The sequence below is a fragment of the Haliotis rubra genome, unplaced genomic scaffold (genome assembly GCF_003918875.1).
Source record: "Haliotis rubra isolate DU_JTF1 unplaced genomic scaffold, ASM391887v1 Scf711, whole genome shotgun sequence".
NCBI classification, from domain to species: Eukaryota; Metazoa; Mollusca; class Gastropoda; order Lepetellida; family Haliotidae; genus Haliotis; species Haliotis rubra.
Genome location: NW_025767426.1, coordinates 386,508 through 404,916, shown reverse-complemented (window position 1 = coordinate 404,916; position 18,409 = coordinate 386,508). Strand labels below are relative to the sequence as shown.

General features: G+C 41.3%; 1 protein-coding gene across 1 annotated transcript; it reads right to left on the bottom strand.

The window, feature by feature from the left end:
- Positions 1 to 4,234: 4,234 nt before the first annotated feature.
- On the bottom strand, positions 4,235 to 15,300 carry LOC124259168 (aldo-keto reductase family 1 member B7-like). The gene is made up of 10 exons (XM_046693263.1): positions 15,198 to 15,300; positions 11,399 to 11,569; positions 9,248 to 9,364; positions 8,305 to 8,391; positions 7,653 to 7,769; positions 6,297 to 6,409; positions 5,672 to 5,753; positions 5,463 to 5,546; positions 4,580 to 4,662; positions 4,235 to 4,383 (listed from the first exon to the last, which is right to left on the bottom strand). The coding sequence occupies exons 1-10, from the start codon at positions 15,264 to 15,266 to the stop codon at positions 4,341 to 4,343; spliced, it is 966 nt and encodes a 321-aa protein (XP_046549219.1). The 5' UTR covers positions 15,267 to 15,300; the 3' UTR covers positions 4,235 to 4,340.
- Positions 15,301 to 18,409: the final 3,109 nt, after the last annotated feature.

Sequence of the window (18,409 nt, the reverse complement as noted above, 5' to 3'; positions counted from 1 at the left end):
GTAATGTATCAAGATTTTTTACACCTAGGAGAGGTACTAAGGGTTTTTGGTAAGTTTCCAATACAAACTGAACACCTGGAATCTCTCACAAGCCCATTTGAGAAAAAGTGCTTCCTTTTCAATTTGAGCATAGCAGGTTTCCGTATCGGAAAGAGAGCAAGATCTGAAGGCCACTGGTTTCAAAGCTTGCTTGTGTTGTTGCATCAAGACAGCTCTCAATCCGTAAGATAAAGCATCCGCAGTTACCATTCCTGGAACGTTTGGATTGTAGATTGCGAGACCCGTGCTACTACTGACAGCTTGCTTGATTCTTGAAAGAGCAGTTTTCTGTGGATCGTCCCAGTGGCATGCATTCTTCTTGTTAAGAAGATCTCGGAGAGGCTTGGTCAAATCTGCTACGTTAGAGATAAACTTGCCAAACTGATTTACTATCCTTAGAAACCGACGTAGATCAGAGATATTTTCTGGTTTCGGCAGATTCATGATAGCAGAAATCTTCTGCTCGCTTGCTTTTCTGCCCTTTTCGCTGATAGACTGACCGAGGAATTCAACTTCTTTCTCTCCGGATACACACTTATCCTTGTTGAAGGTGATCCCTGTCTTGTGAAGAGAGGAGAGAGTGTGTCTAACACGTTCATCATGTTCAGCATCGGTAGAACCATAGATGAGAAAGTCGTCCATAATTCCGTCATGACCTTCTAGAGCTTTGGAGACCTGTTTCTGGAAATAATCAGGAGCAGAAGTAATTCTGAAGGGTAGTCTTTTGTAGCAATATCTTCCGAAAGGTGCGATGAATGTTGTTAAGAACAATGACTGTTCTGTTAACCTCACCTGATGGAATCCTGAGTTGGCGTCGATTTTAGAGAACACTTTGACATCCTTGAGCTGACCATCCATTTCACCTAGACCTGTAAATAGACCTGGGAACACGGTTAACATATCCTGTTTAGTTACAGATGCGCAGAACTGAATAAGTCCTAGACCTTCACAAGCATCGCAACTCAAGAGTAAATGGCTACTCTCTGTTAAAACATGGAATGTTTCTTGTACAGACTTATCTTTGTGTTTCACTGTAGCATTGAAGCATCCCACGAAGTCCAGCTGAATTCCTCGAAAATTCTCCTGGGCTTCTGTAGCTCTCTGTTTGGAAATAATCTCTTGAATACTTCTTTCGAGATTCACATCAGCTCCAGTGTCAGCTTTTAGGGAGATGGGTGTTTCGTCGACTAACAGTTGAAAGATGCGCTTGACATCACGCTGAGGACTGGTACTGCTGACACGACCGATGAACACTGTTTCCTCTTTACTGATAGACCCGAGAAATACAGATTCCTCTTCATCTGAAACTAGTTCATAATCACTACGATCCTCAACAGCTCTGACATAACCTTTACAAACTCTTGCATAATGTCCCCTTTTCTCACAGGTGTCACATACTGAATTTCTTGCTGGACAATATTTCCTGTCATGTTTTTCCTTACCACAATAGGTGCAATTATCAGGAGGTTTTCTTTGATGTTGTTTAGGATTTACCTTAGATGTAGATCCCTTACGACGAGAAATATTCAACATGAGCAGCTTTGTCATCTTGTAAGCTTCGAACTTGTAATTCTTTTGTTTCAGCTGTTCTACAAATACTCAAGGCCAGTTCTACAGTTAAATTCTGTTCTCTCAAAAGACGTGATCTTGTTTCTTCATTCAGAATGCCAATTACAATTCTATCTCTGACCTATGAATCTCTCAAGTCTCCAAATTCACAAGTTGTGCTTTTATTTCGAATGTCAGTGTAGAAGCTTTCAAATTTTCCCCCAATCTATTGAGTTCTGGTTCCAAAAATATATCTTCAAATTTAATGTTCTTTCTGGGATTACAATAATCTTGAAATTTTTGCATCAAAATGTCACATTTATCACGACCATTGGCATTTTCAAAATCGAAACTGTTATACATTTGTCGTGTTTCCTTACCTAAGACGTGAAGGAACGTTGAAGCAATGACTTGTGCAGGTTTTCTGTCTGGACCGCTTGCAACCTTGTACAATTCAAATTCTTGTTTCCAAATCCGAAAATATGCTGCTGGATTTCCTGTTAAATCCAACGATGACGGTGGCTTCAAATTATTCATTTTGAATATTAAACGACCGCCGATACAGCAATTCTGTCAGGACGATTATCCTTGTAACCTGAGCGTCATGACGATTATCCTTGAGTGACGAGACCGAGAAGAAAGCGTGGCAACTGGTTGTTTCTGTGCAGAGGGACGATCGGTCCAGGCCCGCGAAACGCTTTCTCAATTGATCAAAACATGCTCACTGTAACTTCTCGCACCATCCGACTTCTGACACCATGTTGTGTTAGTTGTAACGACTTGAATCTAACATACAAGTGTTGAGGGATTAACAAGCCTGGAGTAGGTAGCCATGTTTATTTCCGGAATCCCCCCGTACAGAGTACAGCATTCGGCATCTCCTGTCTTCTATGGGCCACCGCTGCCAAGCTGTTCACACTAGATACTGACATTTTACTCTGACCAAGAGGCTTTTATAGCCCTCTGTGGTTTACCAAATACTTTCTGGATAATCATATTTTGAGACAGAACTTTCCGGTAATGATACACCACAAGGAAATGTTATTAGACCAGTTTTGTTAATGTAGACTTTTTCGCCGACCTACCTGTTAATGCAGATGCTGCTCAGTTTGTACATGCTGGTTCGTTATGGAGACAATTCGGTTATTGTCAGTTTGTTACAGAATCAATTTGTAAATGTTTAGGGCTAGTTCATGTTTTGTGTTCAAAATGGGGTTTCAAAATATCCCATTCAAAATCAGCAGCTGTGATGATCACTCGTCGGAAAATTTCTTCAAATATTGAGCTGTTTTTGGTAACTTGGATGTTGTATCGGAGACTTGCGTGATCTTTATACCCGTTGTAACAGTGTCATTAATCTGTTGAGGTGTGTGTGTTCAAAACACAATTTGGAGCTGTTGCTACCATACTATTGTCGCACTAAAGCACTAATCGAACGGTCAAATCAAACATGCATAATAAACAGATACACCAACTGAAACATGAGGCTCATTAACCTATTCAGACAATGACCTACTTTTCAACCGATCCAATTTTCTCGTGTGAAAGTGAAAATAGACATCACAAACAACTATGGTTACACTGAATTCCAATTCCTTGTTTCATAAGAAAATGGCTTCAACTTTAAGTTTTAACTTTAATAACATCGTATTTCTATATTTTATGGCGAGGTGTAGGCAGCATGACCTTAACTAAGACGTCACAGACTGCCCCTGTTTGATGAGGTCGTAAAATGATGCATCTGGAACAACTGTTACACCTGTTATGTGTTCTTTGTGCTTATTCAGTGTATTTTTGTAACGTACAGTGTGACTGATATTATATCAAGTCCGTACAAGACCGCCAAACGTTTCTAGCGGCAGAGCCTCATTTTGAGATTTCCACGATTTCCAGGTTTCAACAGAGCTGTACGACAGAGCACGCTGCACGACTTGTTTGCAAGGATTAGAAGGAGCGTAGTGTTGCAATATACAAGTGCTTAGATGTATCAAATAACACTAATTAATATTTATGTATCCAGTCTGGACTGGTTATTGTACTAAGTTCCGCAATAGGACGGAACCCTGTCAGCAGGAAACGAGACTGTTGTGTAATCAATGTTTTGACTTGTGTATTTGAACTCATCAACTTATGAGTATCCATGGAAACCACCCGATATGCACGAAAGCGGAAACTGATGTAGAATTGTTCGGTTGGTTTGTTGTTTAACGCCACACTCAGCAATATTCTAGCTATATGGCAGCGGTCTGTAAATAATCGAGTCTGGACCGGACAATACAATGATCAACAGCATGATCATCTATTTACTAAATTGAGATCCATTCGACATACGATGGGACATGATGTGTCAACCAAGCCAGCGAATCTGACCACCCGATCCCGTTAGCCGCCTCTTAGGATAAGCATGGGTTGCTGAAGACAACAGAATGTTTGACTTAAAGAAGTAAAACAAATTAAACGTTTACAACACAATACAGATGTAGTTAAGAGTAACAGTTTCAAAAACCTACGGTTTAAATTCCATTTGTGTTGCAAAGAACTCTGACAAAACATCATACAGTACTTTAAAAAAAATAAAGACATATAATATTATAAGGTATAAGGTCCCAAACATTAACGTAAGTGACAAAACAACCAAAAGAAACTATAACAATAAGAATTGTTTTATTTATGGCTGAGTCAACATCCTTCACTGAAGAAAGTAACATCTCGTATCGTAACTGAAGACCAGAACGGCGTTGTAAATATTCATTCTAGAGAGTTTCGCCAAAGGGGTAATTTGGGTGGCTCTTGAATCTGAAGTGAAGAGATGTATTACATGATAACAATTGAAACCACATTTACAACATGTTTTTCACGAACTGTAACAACTTTTTTAATGAGATATCTTTTTCTGCTTTTTTAACAACAACGGATATTATGGTGGCTACATTGAAAAAAAAGATTAACTTAGCAAATTTCATTATTTGGAAAAGAAAAATGTTAAACTTACTCCTGACCATCGAAAAACCGCAGTTTCCTGTCCTGTGAGGCAAGCTTTGACATGTCACAGTGAGACAATTTGAAGTCGAATACCTTTGAAACCAAATACATATTTATGAATTTGCATCATGGGCACAACTGCAATCCATAGTAGTTAAACATTGAGAGTAACGAAAGCCACTCAATAGCCTCTGAAGCAAAACTCGATAATACTGGGAAGGTATTTATTTTCACTGTAAAAAATAACAGTAATACGTAAACCCAACTGAATACTCAATGCCATTTAGAAAGTGGTCAAATGTAACATATGTTATATTAGAGACTACACGTTCCACGGTGGCTGAGTGGGTTAGACACCTGACTTTGTGTCATGGCGACTAGGTGCCTGACTCTGACATTCGTCACCACTCGCCCCTTTCCGTAACCTCCAGGCGTGTCCCGAAACAACACGAGTTGGTCACGAATGTGACTCTGTGGGTGTGGGTTTGAATCCTGGATGGAACTCAGCCCAACAAAAGTACTAAACTCTGTAATTTACTAAGAAAGTATAATCCCAAATATAACATATGCTACATCAACTCAATTGTTACCACAATATTGTTACACAAAGGATCACATTGATCATGTCTGACTTAGTTTAGCCCATAGTTGTTTTCATCTGAAAAACAGACCTGATTCTTAGTCACCGATTCACTTCAGTCTGACTGTCGTTTCGTTTTCAGCAATAACAGAGGCTGATAATTCAGAAGTTGTAGGTGTGGGGAGGCTTATGGCAGGGTATGCTAAACTTATGTTGAATTCTAATTATTCGACACACATTTTCTTTGATTAAATATTATATTGAGGATATAAACGTTTTTAAAATACTCGAAGCTACAAACGATGAACACTACCTTTAAGTTTTCCTGGATTCTGCTAGGGTTGCTGCTCTTGGGGATAGCAATGATGCCTCTTTGGACAAGATAGCGAAGATGAATCTGCAAATTAACACAGAAAATGAATTACTTATAGAACGTCAGAAATTCCGTTTGGTTTGAAGGGAAAATAACACTGAACATCAGTGATGACACCAGGTGTTCAAGATTATCTAAATGCTACATACCTGTCCTACAGATCTTTTATACTTTGTGGCCAGATCCTTAGCAACTGGGTCATCTAGAACTCTGGGAGCTCCTTCCTTCAGTCTGGGTACAGAACGTTGACACAAAACATAAACATGAACATGATAAAATCGTTAAAGTTTATATCTGGCAGTGACTGTTGTTTTAAGAGGTGTGTGTTTTTGTGCACAGAGCGGTGAGACGCAATGTGTAAGTAAATTGATAGGTAAGTGAAGTATTTAATAAATGGGGTGGGGACGAGGATGGGCATGGATAAGGTGGTGTGGATGGGCATGTAGATGGGCATGGGAGTTTATGATCTGTTTTATGTTACTTTAAGGACACGCCTGTAGTCAATCTATTGCCCGTGTTAAGAAGTGTTGATTGTCAAATTTAGAAGTTCACAAATTTTCAGTGGTGTCGTATGACGTCATTATTACTTTTTAAAACGAGTAAAATTTAGTTAAAAAGGTTATTGAAATAATTTAATCATCACTTTCCACTTACCATGTATTGACGTGGGCTCTTAATTTGAGAATGTACCGATAAGCACATTTCTTCAAAACGTATTGGATTAATTATTGTTTATTAAGGGACGTTAGAATGTTGTTTAGTATCTATTCTTACATGTGAGCTGGTCGAGCTGGTGAGCCGAAGGGACTGTAGGCCGTGATAGTTATCCCCCTATCCTTGAGAAACCGAAACAACTTGTCTTGCTGGAGATACAGATGACACTCAACCTGCAAAAGTGGAAAAAAATCCAGTAAGTTCTAACCTCTCTCTCGTCGGATATGACTTTTTGTGGTTGAATACCAATTTAATGGTCCATTGTGTGTTACTCGCTATAATGGAATTGCATGACTTTCAACCCTACGCTCAACCCTGCACTCAGCAATTGTCAGCTATATGATCGGGTTTGGACCAGACAATCCAGTGACTGTCATCATGAGCATCGATTTACGCAACTGGGAAACATGCGTCAATAAAGTCAGCAAGTCTGATACCTGATACCATTAGTCGTCGCTTATGAACTGATCGACGTGCTTATGAACTCATCGAAGCTGGTGAGAAACACTATAGGTAAGACACGTTTAGAGATGATGGGGGCGGTGGGGTAGCCTAGTGGTTCAAGCGTTGGCTCGTCACGCCGAAGACCAGGGTTCGAATCCCCACATGGGTACAATGTGTGAAGCCCATTTCTGGTGTCCCCCGCCGTGATGTTGCTGGAATATTGCTAAAAGCGGCGTAAAACCAAACTCAGTCAGTCAGTCAGTCAGATGATGACAGCCTTGATGCAGATTCTTGGGGAAGTTCTGGACACACCCCTGGAGGTGCTCCTGAAGGTGCTTACGGAAGTCCGGATGATCCCTAACAGTCTTCACTTCACAGGAAAGGTGGATGTGCCCACATTGTTTGAGGGAGTTTACTACATGATTCTAATAAGGTGCATCATAATATAATATAGAAGTTGCCATCCATAAAGGCATAAGATATGAAAAGCACAACTGCCCCAAGGACGCAACTCTAAACAGAATTATGCATTGCTGTTTTGTTTGTTAGTCGCCGATCCCATTGGTGGCCTGCTACCAACAGTTATGCGACTCATCAGGTGTCCGACCACTAATTGAGTGAGTATGGTTTTACGCCGCTTTTAGCACTATTCCAGCAATGTCCTACGGCGGGGGACACCAGAAATGGGCTTCACACATTGTCCCCATGTGGGGAATCTAACCTGGGTCTTCGACGTGACGAGCGAACGCTTTAACCACTGGGCTACCCCACCGCCCCCCGACCACAAAGAGATTTTATAAGGTCTCATACTTAAAACAAAGGCAATACCTGGTTTAAGCCTTGAAATACCTTATACATGCGATACCCCTCGCTAATGAAACATTTACTTCCCAAGCCTAATATTAGAAAAGATATTAGAACAAATAACCAAATTTACAACAATACAAAAGTGTTACGAAACATGCCCTTTACCTGAACTGTGGCGGGTTTGATTGCAGCTGACTTGCATATCATTTCAATCTGTTTCATGTTGAAATTTGAGACACCAATAGATTTGGCTTTGCCATCACGAACCACTTGTTCCATACCCTGTAAAAAGCCATTAGACTATACACCTTGACACGTGGGAAACTATACAGGTTGTCGGCAATCGATTTGAAATGTAATCTGGCAATGACTCGACTGTGGGTACAAAATCAAATGGAGCATCATAAGAGAAAAACAATGCCATGAAAACATTGTACGACTCCTATTAAAGGCACTCCCGATATCCCTATATAACAACAAACAAACAAAACAAAAACAAAACAATTAAAAGAACAATAGAAAACAAAACAAAAACAAACAAAATATATATCCCCAAAATAATAAAGCCATAATAAACACCCAAAACACTAAATATCAGTATATAAACTAATTCTGTCTAATTCTGTAATGATTTTATTTCCAAGATTAATCATATTTCATGCATCAAATTGGTGGAAGTAGTGTAGTCAATTTCACGGAACTATAACACGTCTTGAAGATTCACAAGGATGTTTGCACATTTCCTGTTACACCACAATGCGTACAGTTACTGTTATAGTTTACTGTTGTCTTAGTTGTATTTGTCACCAATATTTACCTTCCATGTTTCCAGCAGCGGTACTTCCGTGAAAGCAGGCTTGTTGTTTTCATCAATCGGGTAAATACCCATCCTCTTGCCCGTTTCCTGTCCGGCAAAGGTACAGTCATGATCAGTGAGTGAGTGAGTTTACTTTAGTTTCACGCTGCATTCAGCAATATTTCAGCTATATAGCGGCGGTCTGTAAATAATCGAGTCTGGACAAGACAATCCAGTGATCAACAGTAAGAGCATCGATCTGCGCAATTGGAATACGATGACATGTGTCAACCAAGCCAGCGAGCCTGACCACCCGATCCCGTTAGTCGCCTCTTACGACAAGCATGGGTTATTGAAGGTTCATTCTAACCCGCATCTTCACGGGTACAGTCATGGTGAAGACGATATGTCAATTAAGGAATTACAGACTACAAACTTTTTTTGAATTGTTTTAAATTAACTGATTTCAGCCTTTGTCTAACTTATCAACAATTCATTGCAAACATAACAGAAGAAAGTCTGAAAGTATATTTGTTACAAGCAAATATAGACTACAAACGATATTTGAATCATTGGCGTATTTTTTATAAAATACTTTTATGCAGGCTTTGTCAAACTTATCAATCATTCATTGCAACAACAACAAAAAAAGAAGAAAGCCGGAAAGTATGTTTGATCTAAGCAATTATCTAACATAAATAATCCACTGCAAGAAAAACAGTTAGAAGGAAATCTGAAACATGATACATATAGGCCGACTGATCAGATTACTTTGGAATTGTGAAAATGCATACCTTTGTTTTTACTACTTTCTGAACAGCATAGGCAGATCTGTGTGTGTGTGTGTGTGTGTGGTAAAAATGAAGTGTGTGCACCCCCTCACCCACCCACCTTCTCAAAAAGCTGTATCCGCCCCTGTACTGTTTCAACTTTATTATGTATATTGTAAATATTTAACACTGACCCTCATGGAGACAGGGGTGTGAATAAGATACATATCCACGTAGTCCAGCTGTAGGTTCTTGAGGCTTTCGTCAATACACAGAGAAACACGGTCTTTCTCATGGTAGGTCACCCAGAGCTGAAAGTACACATAAATCATTATCACACTTCCCGAAAGACAAATGTTGTTTAGAGAAATTGTTTCTTTCTTTCTTTGGTATTTAACGCTGCATTCTGCAATATTCCAGCTATACGACTGACTGACTGAGTTTGGTTTTACGCCGCTTTTAGCAATATTCCAGCAACATCATGGCGGGGGACACCAGAAATGGGCTTCAAACATGTACCCATGTGGGGATTCGAACCCGGGTCTTCGGCGTGACGAGCCAACGCTTTAACCATTAGGGCTACCCCACCGCCCCTCCAGCTATACGGCGGCGGTTAGTAAAGAATCGAGTCTGGACCAGATAATCCACTGATCAATAGCATGAATATCGATTTAAGCAACTGGGATACGATGATATATGTCAACCATGTCAGAGAGCCTGACCACCCGATCCCGTTTGTGGCTTCTTACGACAAGCATGGTCTACTGAAGATCAATTCTAACCCAGATCATCAAGGATCTTAGTGAGTGAGTGAGTGAGTTTAGTTTAACGCCGCACTCAGCAATGTTCCAGTTATATGGCGGCGGTCTGTAAACAATCAGATCTGGACCAGACAATCCAGTGATCAACAGCATGAACATCGATCTAAGCAACTGGGATATGATGACATGTGTCAACCAAGTCAGTCCTGACAACCCGATCCTGTTAGTCGCGCTCTACGACAAGCATGGGTTGCTGAAGATAAATTCTAACCCGGATGTTCACGGATCTTAGAGTAATAGGATCCGTAAGTAGGTCACAGCACTTAGCGAGACCGCCACACACCTATGTGACGTCATAAAACAAAATGGCGGATATTCTGCTAACCCCCACCCCCCTTACAACAGGTGACAAGCCGCGTTTCATACCTTTTCCCATGGTATCATGTTATGGTTGTCAGTTGACAGTAAGGAATCGGTAATCCTTGCAGGAATAACACATTTCCGATCTAACCATCCCCAACTATTACGACTTCAACAGCTGTGACTGCCAAGAGTGGCTGTACACTTGGTCCGGTCTAGTAAAATCATGTTTTGCGGTCGCGCAATTTAGAACCAGAACTGGTTCTTGAATCTACTCTTCTCACCCCTCTCCTACCCAGAGTTCCATACGGCTTGGCTAGTTCATTATGAAAAGCGCACGGAAAAGCTTGCGGTGCGAAAAGAGAAAGGTCCGGTCACGTGATCTGCACGTTAGCCAGTGACAGCGATGTTATGCTAAATTATCGCTGCGCCGGAGTGTGTCTTCTCACCAGAAATCTGGTACCAGAAGTAAGCTGGGGCCCCGTCTCGCATATCGCAAGTTGAGTCGGAGACGGCTACCGGAAGTAGCGCCTCGCGAGGCTTACAGGCCCTATTGTCTCAATTGTCTACATTAAACGGCATTTTGGCATGCTATCAGTAACCTGGAAGGGATGCCTGAAGTGATAAAGGTCTTGGACATCTACTGGATGAGGTAAACGAACGAGCAGAGGCAAGTACTGGTCTACCTCGAATCATAACAGTCACCACATATATCTGGTTAGTCTGTCAATACAGTCCCTGAATCGCTTTATTTCTCTACTGCCTAGCCCTTCCTGCAATGTTAAAAGCCTTAAATGAAACAAGTCTAGATTTCCCTAGGTCATGAATCTCCCATCTCACTGGGGCTCCTTATTAATTTGAATGGGATGACTTTTTTTTCATCAAAATCTTATATATTCAGAGACTAAGCGTAGACAACTATCTGGCATGCCTAAAGCCACTATGTCATCAATCACCACCGTGTCATTTTCTATAGTGCGAGGATCTCACTAGTGAGTGCCCTTCTCAAGCCAAACTATCTCACAGCATATACTCTCTAGGAGGTCATTTCACTCAGTTAAGCTCTATATTAGAAACGGCTTTATGAGGCTCAACTTTAATATTTGTCCTTGGAATATGTCATTTTGTGAACGAACATCTATCTAACAGAAACTGATTACAAAGCAACACGCATGTTCTCTGTTTTCAAACCGAGATGGTTTCAATATCGAAATATCATCTTGCCTTTGTTGTAATAAATATGTCCTCCCTCTTCAGCTTCCCGGCCTTGAAGTATTCCTGGAGCACCTCCCCGATGAAAGCCTCGTTCTGGTATGCGTAGGCTGTGTCAATGTGTTTGTAGCCAGCGTCCAGTGCCGCACGGATAGTGTCCTTGCACTCCTCGGGGGAGGTAACCTGTAACCAATTTACAGGCATCAACAGTTTCACAAATGACTGAAGCCAGCCCAGTATGTTTTTGAAAGTACAAAACTTGTAAAATCTCATATCATTCACGAATATTTGTCAGTTGTAATTTTCGTCTAATATGAATGTGTAGAAATTTCGTTATTGTAAAACTTCGATTCTATTCCAAGTACTTTATTCAGTCACTGTAGTCCCGACATATATCCAGTGAAACACTCACATGTTTATGGAATAGAACTGACACAAACGAGTTTTTCTCATTTCATTCAGCTATAAAAATTGTTCCCAAGGCACAATTTTAACAATGTATTCCTATTTTCGATGTCTAACACATCTATATCTATATCAGTTGATTTCATATTTAGTGAGTGAGTGAGTTCAAATATAAAGGGGGCAGTGGGGTAGCCTAGTGGTTAAAGCGTTGGCTCGTCACGCCGAAGACCCGGGTTCGAGTCCCCACATGGGTACAATGTGTGAAGCCAATTTCTGGTGTCCCCGGCCGTGATGTTGCTGGAATATTGCTAAAAGCGGCGTAAAACCAAACTCAGTCAGTCAGTCAGTCAAATATAAAAGCGTAAAAATTTACACAAGGTGTACTATTACGATACCTCAAAAACTACCATCGTAAGGCAGCATCGTAACTAGCAACATATCACAAATTAGTTTATAGTCGTAGAAAAGTAAAATAATTAGACAATAACTAACGAGTGACGCGGAATGACAGATTATCTTTTCGAGTTATATTAATTACGTAATTCTCGAGCCTTGGCGAATATTTTGCTTATTCTCGTGTACAAGAGAGTTTAAACGTAAAACAAATGAATGAACTGAAAAGGTGAATGAAATATTGTTTTTTAACCAAAGAAATGGTTTATTTTCTTCAACATTCACCAAAAGGTGCAACCTCCCATGACCCGCGACATTACCAAGCAACATATTGTCAATGTTGTTATCTACTATGCATGTTGTGTAATGAAAAATCGCGTCATTTTCATGTAGACGAAGGCAGTGGCGTACGTCATTCAACAGTGAAACGGGAATTTCGAGATACATATGAACTGATTGTTGAGTAGAGCTGCTGTTTGTTACCCTTTATATGGCAATATATTTTAACATACATTATGAAGTTAATCACTAAATATAAGGCATTCCTACAGCCGCTAAAAGTATTTAGAACATGCGCACCTTTTGACAAATTATGTTTCCTTTTTATAGGAACCTAATATTGAGTAATTATTTATTCATCACCGCCTCCGTGGTGTAGTGGTTAGAGCGTCCGCCCGGAGAGCAGAAGGTCGCGGGTACGATCCCCGACCGTGTCATTCCAAAAGACGTTAAAATATGGTACTTGTTGGTCCCTGCCTGACGCTCGGCATTAATGGGTACATCAAGGACTGGTCGGCTCGGAGTCAGTATAATGTGTCTGAGTTGGGTATTCATGCTTCACTGCGGCATGGTATCTCAATGGGCCAGCACTATAAAACCAGCTTAAGTCTGGGCTAGTACAAGCAGCCGCACATACCCATACACACGCATGCATGCACGTCGTCATATGAGCGAAATATTCTCAAGCACGACGTTAAACCCAATTTCACCTCACCTCACCTCATTTATTCATCTTGTGTAGCCGGCTGCTGATTTCGTGATATAGTTTGTGGTTAACATCGTAACCTCATGACACGTGTGTGTATGTTTTGGGCTACGTGTATGTGTTGTGGTTGTAGTTGTCCAGCTATATGGCTACGGCCTGTAAATAGTGACATCATGAGCCTCGATCTACGCAATTGGGATACGATGACTTATGTCAGTCAACCCAGTCGCCTCGTACGACAAGCATGGTTTTCTTAAAACCCATTGTAACCAGGGGCGTAACCAGCAAAGAAATGGAGTGTAGGCACAACTGGACGTGTACATTCTTTTCATAGAAATACAATTCCATGGGGAAGTTACTGTAATTGTACTGATAAATTTAGTATTCTAACGAATATTTTATAGCATATTAAAACAATGGCAAAATATCTCTTTCACAAAAGTCGTTATTTTATTAGCCATAAGATATTATGTATCAGCTGATTTCCCCTTTTATTCAAATAAGAAAATCCTACTTTCCATGCATTTTCTTGGGGCTATGTTGGGTTAACAGAAGTCAGTATCAATTTCTATGTATATAGAAATATCTGTAGACTAGGGCTAGTTATATCAGCAGAAGCCATTTGTTGCATGTAATTGTGTTGTGAATACATATTCATTGAATGCTTGAATGATAGGTCCAGGTTACTTTACATATAAACATGTTTTGAACAATTGACAATCTTGCCGTTTCGATATAAGGAAATGTGTCTGGATCTCAATATGGTGGTGCATGGGACTCTGGAACAAATATTTTATTTTCCTCTGAATTGCCGAAAAAATTAAGTGTAGGCACGTGCCGAAAGTTCCTAATGGCAGGTAGGCTACTGGTAACCCGGATCTTTACGGGTTGTTTGGCGCTAGTTCTTGCCATTACTGTGGGTTAGGAATGTAGCAGGGCGTGGAGTCATCCCACAGATCTTGTCAGCTTGCTGACGGGGTTAACCTCTTTGGTCATGTGGACAAGGCGTCCGACTTGGGATCAGAAGGTCCCAGCACGGGACTCGGAAATTTTAAGGCCGCTATAGGAACTTTGCGCAATATTACCAATATGGATATGTACCTAGGGGCATCCTTCAGTAAAGCCAGCTATATAACTACATGTACATGCATTTCTAGACACACGGTTTATTGTTGTTCATTATTAATTTCAAAACTGCGATTCTACTCGGTCAGCTCTGTCACATGCTTTGTATATTGAAGATACTTTTTGAACTTAACATTTGAGACCAGTGGCCCTACTGTCCGAGATAATCGCAGCCTGCATTATGTGTTATATGCTACTGTGACACATTCTCCTGTGTTGTTTGGTCAGTCAGCATTTACACTTACACATCCGTGCATCGCCGAAAATACATCGATATAGCATATTATTGTGTAGCCGAGTACCAGATATTGTGGGGATGCACAAAGCGTTCGTAACTTTACGACCTGTCGTATCTCTGTTGTTCATCATGGGCTTACGAATGACTTAGCGCTACGAACGTTTCTTGGATCGGGACCCTGGGTCTTTCTTGTACAAATCAATATTATCGCTACGACTGTCGTAAGTCTACGTTAAGGTATGAGAGTTACGATCACCTAAGCGCTACGACTGTCGTAAGTCTACATTAAGGTATGGGAGCTACGATCACCTTAGCCCTACGACTGTCGTTAGACTACGTTAAGGTATGGAAGTTACGATCACCTAAGCGCTACGACTGTCGTAAGTCTACATTAAGGTATGGGAGCTACGATCACCTTAGCCCTACGACTGTCGTTAGACTACGTTAAGGTATGGGAGTTACGATCACCTAAGCGCTACGACTGTCGTAAGTCTACGTTAAGGTATGGGAGTTACGATCACCTTAGCGCTACGATTGTCGTAAGTCTATGTTAAGATATCGGCGTTACGATCACCTAAGCGCTACGACTGTCGTAAGTGTATGTTAAGGTACTGGATTTACGATCACCTTACGATCATACTATATGCATAATAGACACAACTTACCTGCCATGAGCCGAGACCCACAAGAGGCATCTTATGACCACTGTTCAACGTCACTGTCTGTGCAGCCATTTTACGATTCTTGGTGAATGACGGAGTATACGGGTACGAGTCGTCTACCTTACTGATATCGAGATCGAATCCAACTGTTTTTATATACAACAAAAATGTGCATTGTCACGATTGCTACGTGGCTCATCCCCTGCGTTCCGTGGTTGTGCAGTCACAGTACACTTCGACCGGGTTGGGCTGATGAAACAGCCCTCCCTCCCCAGCCCAGTGTTGACATTGTCGATACGAGCCAGACAGGCGGTCAAGCATATTTGTCAAACCCTTACACTGAATATGGACTATGGACTTTGACACAGATCTTGTGATGAATCAAATCTAAAAATATAGATGTACTACTACTAATCTACTACAACTAGAGTTTTTATACTAGTCCAACGCTAATACCCCTGTTACTGCTGCTGCTGCTACTACTACTACTTCTACTATTACCATCACCGCCCCTACTAATATTAATGACCCGTGAAGATCCGGTGTAGAATTGGTCTTCAGCAACCCATGCGTGCCACAAAAGGCGACTATGCTTGTCCGGATCGGGTGGTCAGGCTCGCTGACTTGGTTGACACATGTCATCGGTTCCCAATTCTGCACATCGATGCTCATGCTGTTGATCACTGGATTGTCTGGTCCAGACTCGATTATTTACAGACCGCCGCCATATAGTTGGAATATTGCTAAGTTCGGCCAAAAACTAAACTCACTCACTCACTCACTCACTAATTAATATTAATATTAATACCAATACTAATATTAATATCAGGGCCGTAGTTAACTAGTTAACATTTTACTTAATGGGGTGGGGGGTAAGGGTGGGGGCGCACTATCTACATTTGAGGCCTGGAAGCAGCCGAGGATATGGAAGGGTTCGGTAATTTTTCTAAATTAGTTGCTCTCAGATGCAATTTCCTGCTTTCTGAAGGTATATTGGCTCCATTCACGTAATCTCGAATTTTGTATAAAACATTATTTTTTCCGGCTATGTTTGACCATTGTTTTCTATGTTTTTTAACTGCGCAGATCGATGCGCATGCTGGTGATCACTGGATTGTCTGGTCCAGACTCGATTATTTACAGACCACCGCCATATAGCTGGGATTGCTGAGTGCGGCGAAAAAGTAACTCACTCACTTACTCATGTTTTTTTTAAAAAGTTTTTTGTTCAAAATTGTAGTATCTGTACATAATGTTCTGAACTAAACTTTATAAATATGTTTAGACATGCCTGTATATATGCAAAACAACTGTTTTGTTCAGTTTAAATATTATGTACAAAAAATAATCCTTAAAACAATTCTTTGGGATGCAGCTGCTACTAACTCTACTGCTGCTACTACCACGTCTACTACTACTACTTAGTGGTATGTTAATACAGTCATGTCTCAGTGCCAGGGTCAGGGGCATGGCTGATGCCATCGGTTGATGTCAGCGTTCCCACTGTGTAAATCGGAAGTTTTGGTATCCATCCCCGATTGAGACTCCAGACGGAGACTCCGCTTTCATATTATAGCTGGATAAATGCTGAGGGTGTGTGTGAAAGAGAAACAACAAACTACTACTACCACTACCACTACCACTACTACTACTACCACTACTACTACCACCACTACCACTACCACCACCACCACTACCACTACCACTACCACCACTACCACTACCACTACCACCACCACTACCACTACCACTACCACCACTACCACTACCACTACCACCACTACCACTACCACTACCACCACTACCACTACCACCACTGCCACTACCACTACCACCACTACTACTACTACCACCACCACCACCACTATTACTGCTACTACTACTACTACTACTACTACTACTGCTGCCATCACTACTACTACTACTACTACCACTACCACTATCACTACCACCACCACTACTACCACTACTACTACTACTACTACCACCACTACTACCGCTACTACTACTACCACCACTACTACCACGACTACGACTACTACTACTACAACTACTACCACCACAGCTACCACTATCACTACTACCACTACTACTACTACTACCACCACCACGACCACAATCACTTCCACGACTACGACTACTACTATAACTTATTAATCGCCGCCATATAGTTGGAATAGTTCTGAGTGCGGCATAAGACTAATCTCACTCTCTCACTACTACTTAATGGCACAAACCTTCCACCTTCAAGAGAGAAAAAGACTTGAGGGGTTCAAAGGACCGGAGTCCCGACCGGAGCCAACGCATAACGTCAAATTGTCCTGAAAGTTTATTAAATCATAGTCTGGATTCATTTGGTCTCAGGTGAACCGGTGAACACGGCAACTATGGCTTGGTTAACGAGAGATCAACGACAACAAGCCATTGGACGTCTAGTGAGTGAGTGAGTTTTAGTTTTATGTCGCTTTTAGCAATATTCCAGCAATATCACGGCGGAGGACACAAGAAATAGGCTTCACACATTGTACCCATGTGGGGAATAGAACCCGGATCTTCAGCGTGACGAGCGAACCCTTTAACCACTAGGCCACCCAACAGCCCCATTGGACGGTTAGACTCTGGTCAACGTGCTCGAGTCATTGCTAATGCTAAATACTTGCACCATACGAACGATAGAAGTCGATACAACGCCACCAACAGCACTGATGGCCGTCCACGTAGTGGTGGACCCCGTGTACCAACACGTCGCCAGGACCGTCATATCGTCCATTAACGTCACCAACAGCACTGATGGCCGTCAATGTAGTGGTGGACCCCGTGTAACAACACGTCGCCAGGACCGTCATATCGTCCATCAACACCTCTTGTTAACCTAGCCATAGCTGCTGTGTTCAGAAAACAAGTGAACTATTGCCATTCAAGCCGGCAATTCATGCTTGAATGCATGCATGATGCACGTGCATCTCAATTTCAATGTTGTGCTTGTGCGAACTCTTCCCTTTCCACAAACAAAAACATTTCAACCTCAATCTCAAGCATGACTTTATTGGGCAAAACAGGCTATAAGACCATGATTAATGTTTTCCTCAATCTTGACTTCCGGTGTATATCTAAAAAGAGGCTAAAATACTCCATTTTATACTTAAATGTCATTACCAATATTACGACGTTTCTTTGGCCTTTCAGTATATTTGAAACTGCCGGCCCGATACAAT

What these genes read in the sequence shown, in the direction of transcription:
- LOC124259168 (XM_046693263.1), bottom strand. Translation starts at nt 15,266, where the DNA reads ATGGCTGCACAGACAGTGACGTTGAACAGTGGTCATAAGATGCCTCTT. An exon ending in TGGGTCTCGGCTCATGGCAG is followed by an intron (nt 11,570 to 15,197) that starts GTAAGTTGTGTC and finishes AATTGGTTACAG; the next exon opens with GTTACCTCCCCCGAGGAGTG. An exon ending in CCAGCTCGACCAGCTCACAT is followed by an intron (nt 5,754 to 6,296) that starts GTAAGAATAGAT and finishes TTCTGTACCCAG; the next exon opens with ACTGAAGGAAGGAGCTCCCA.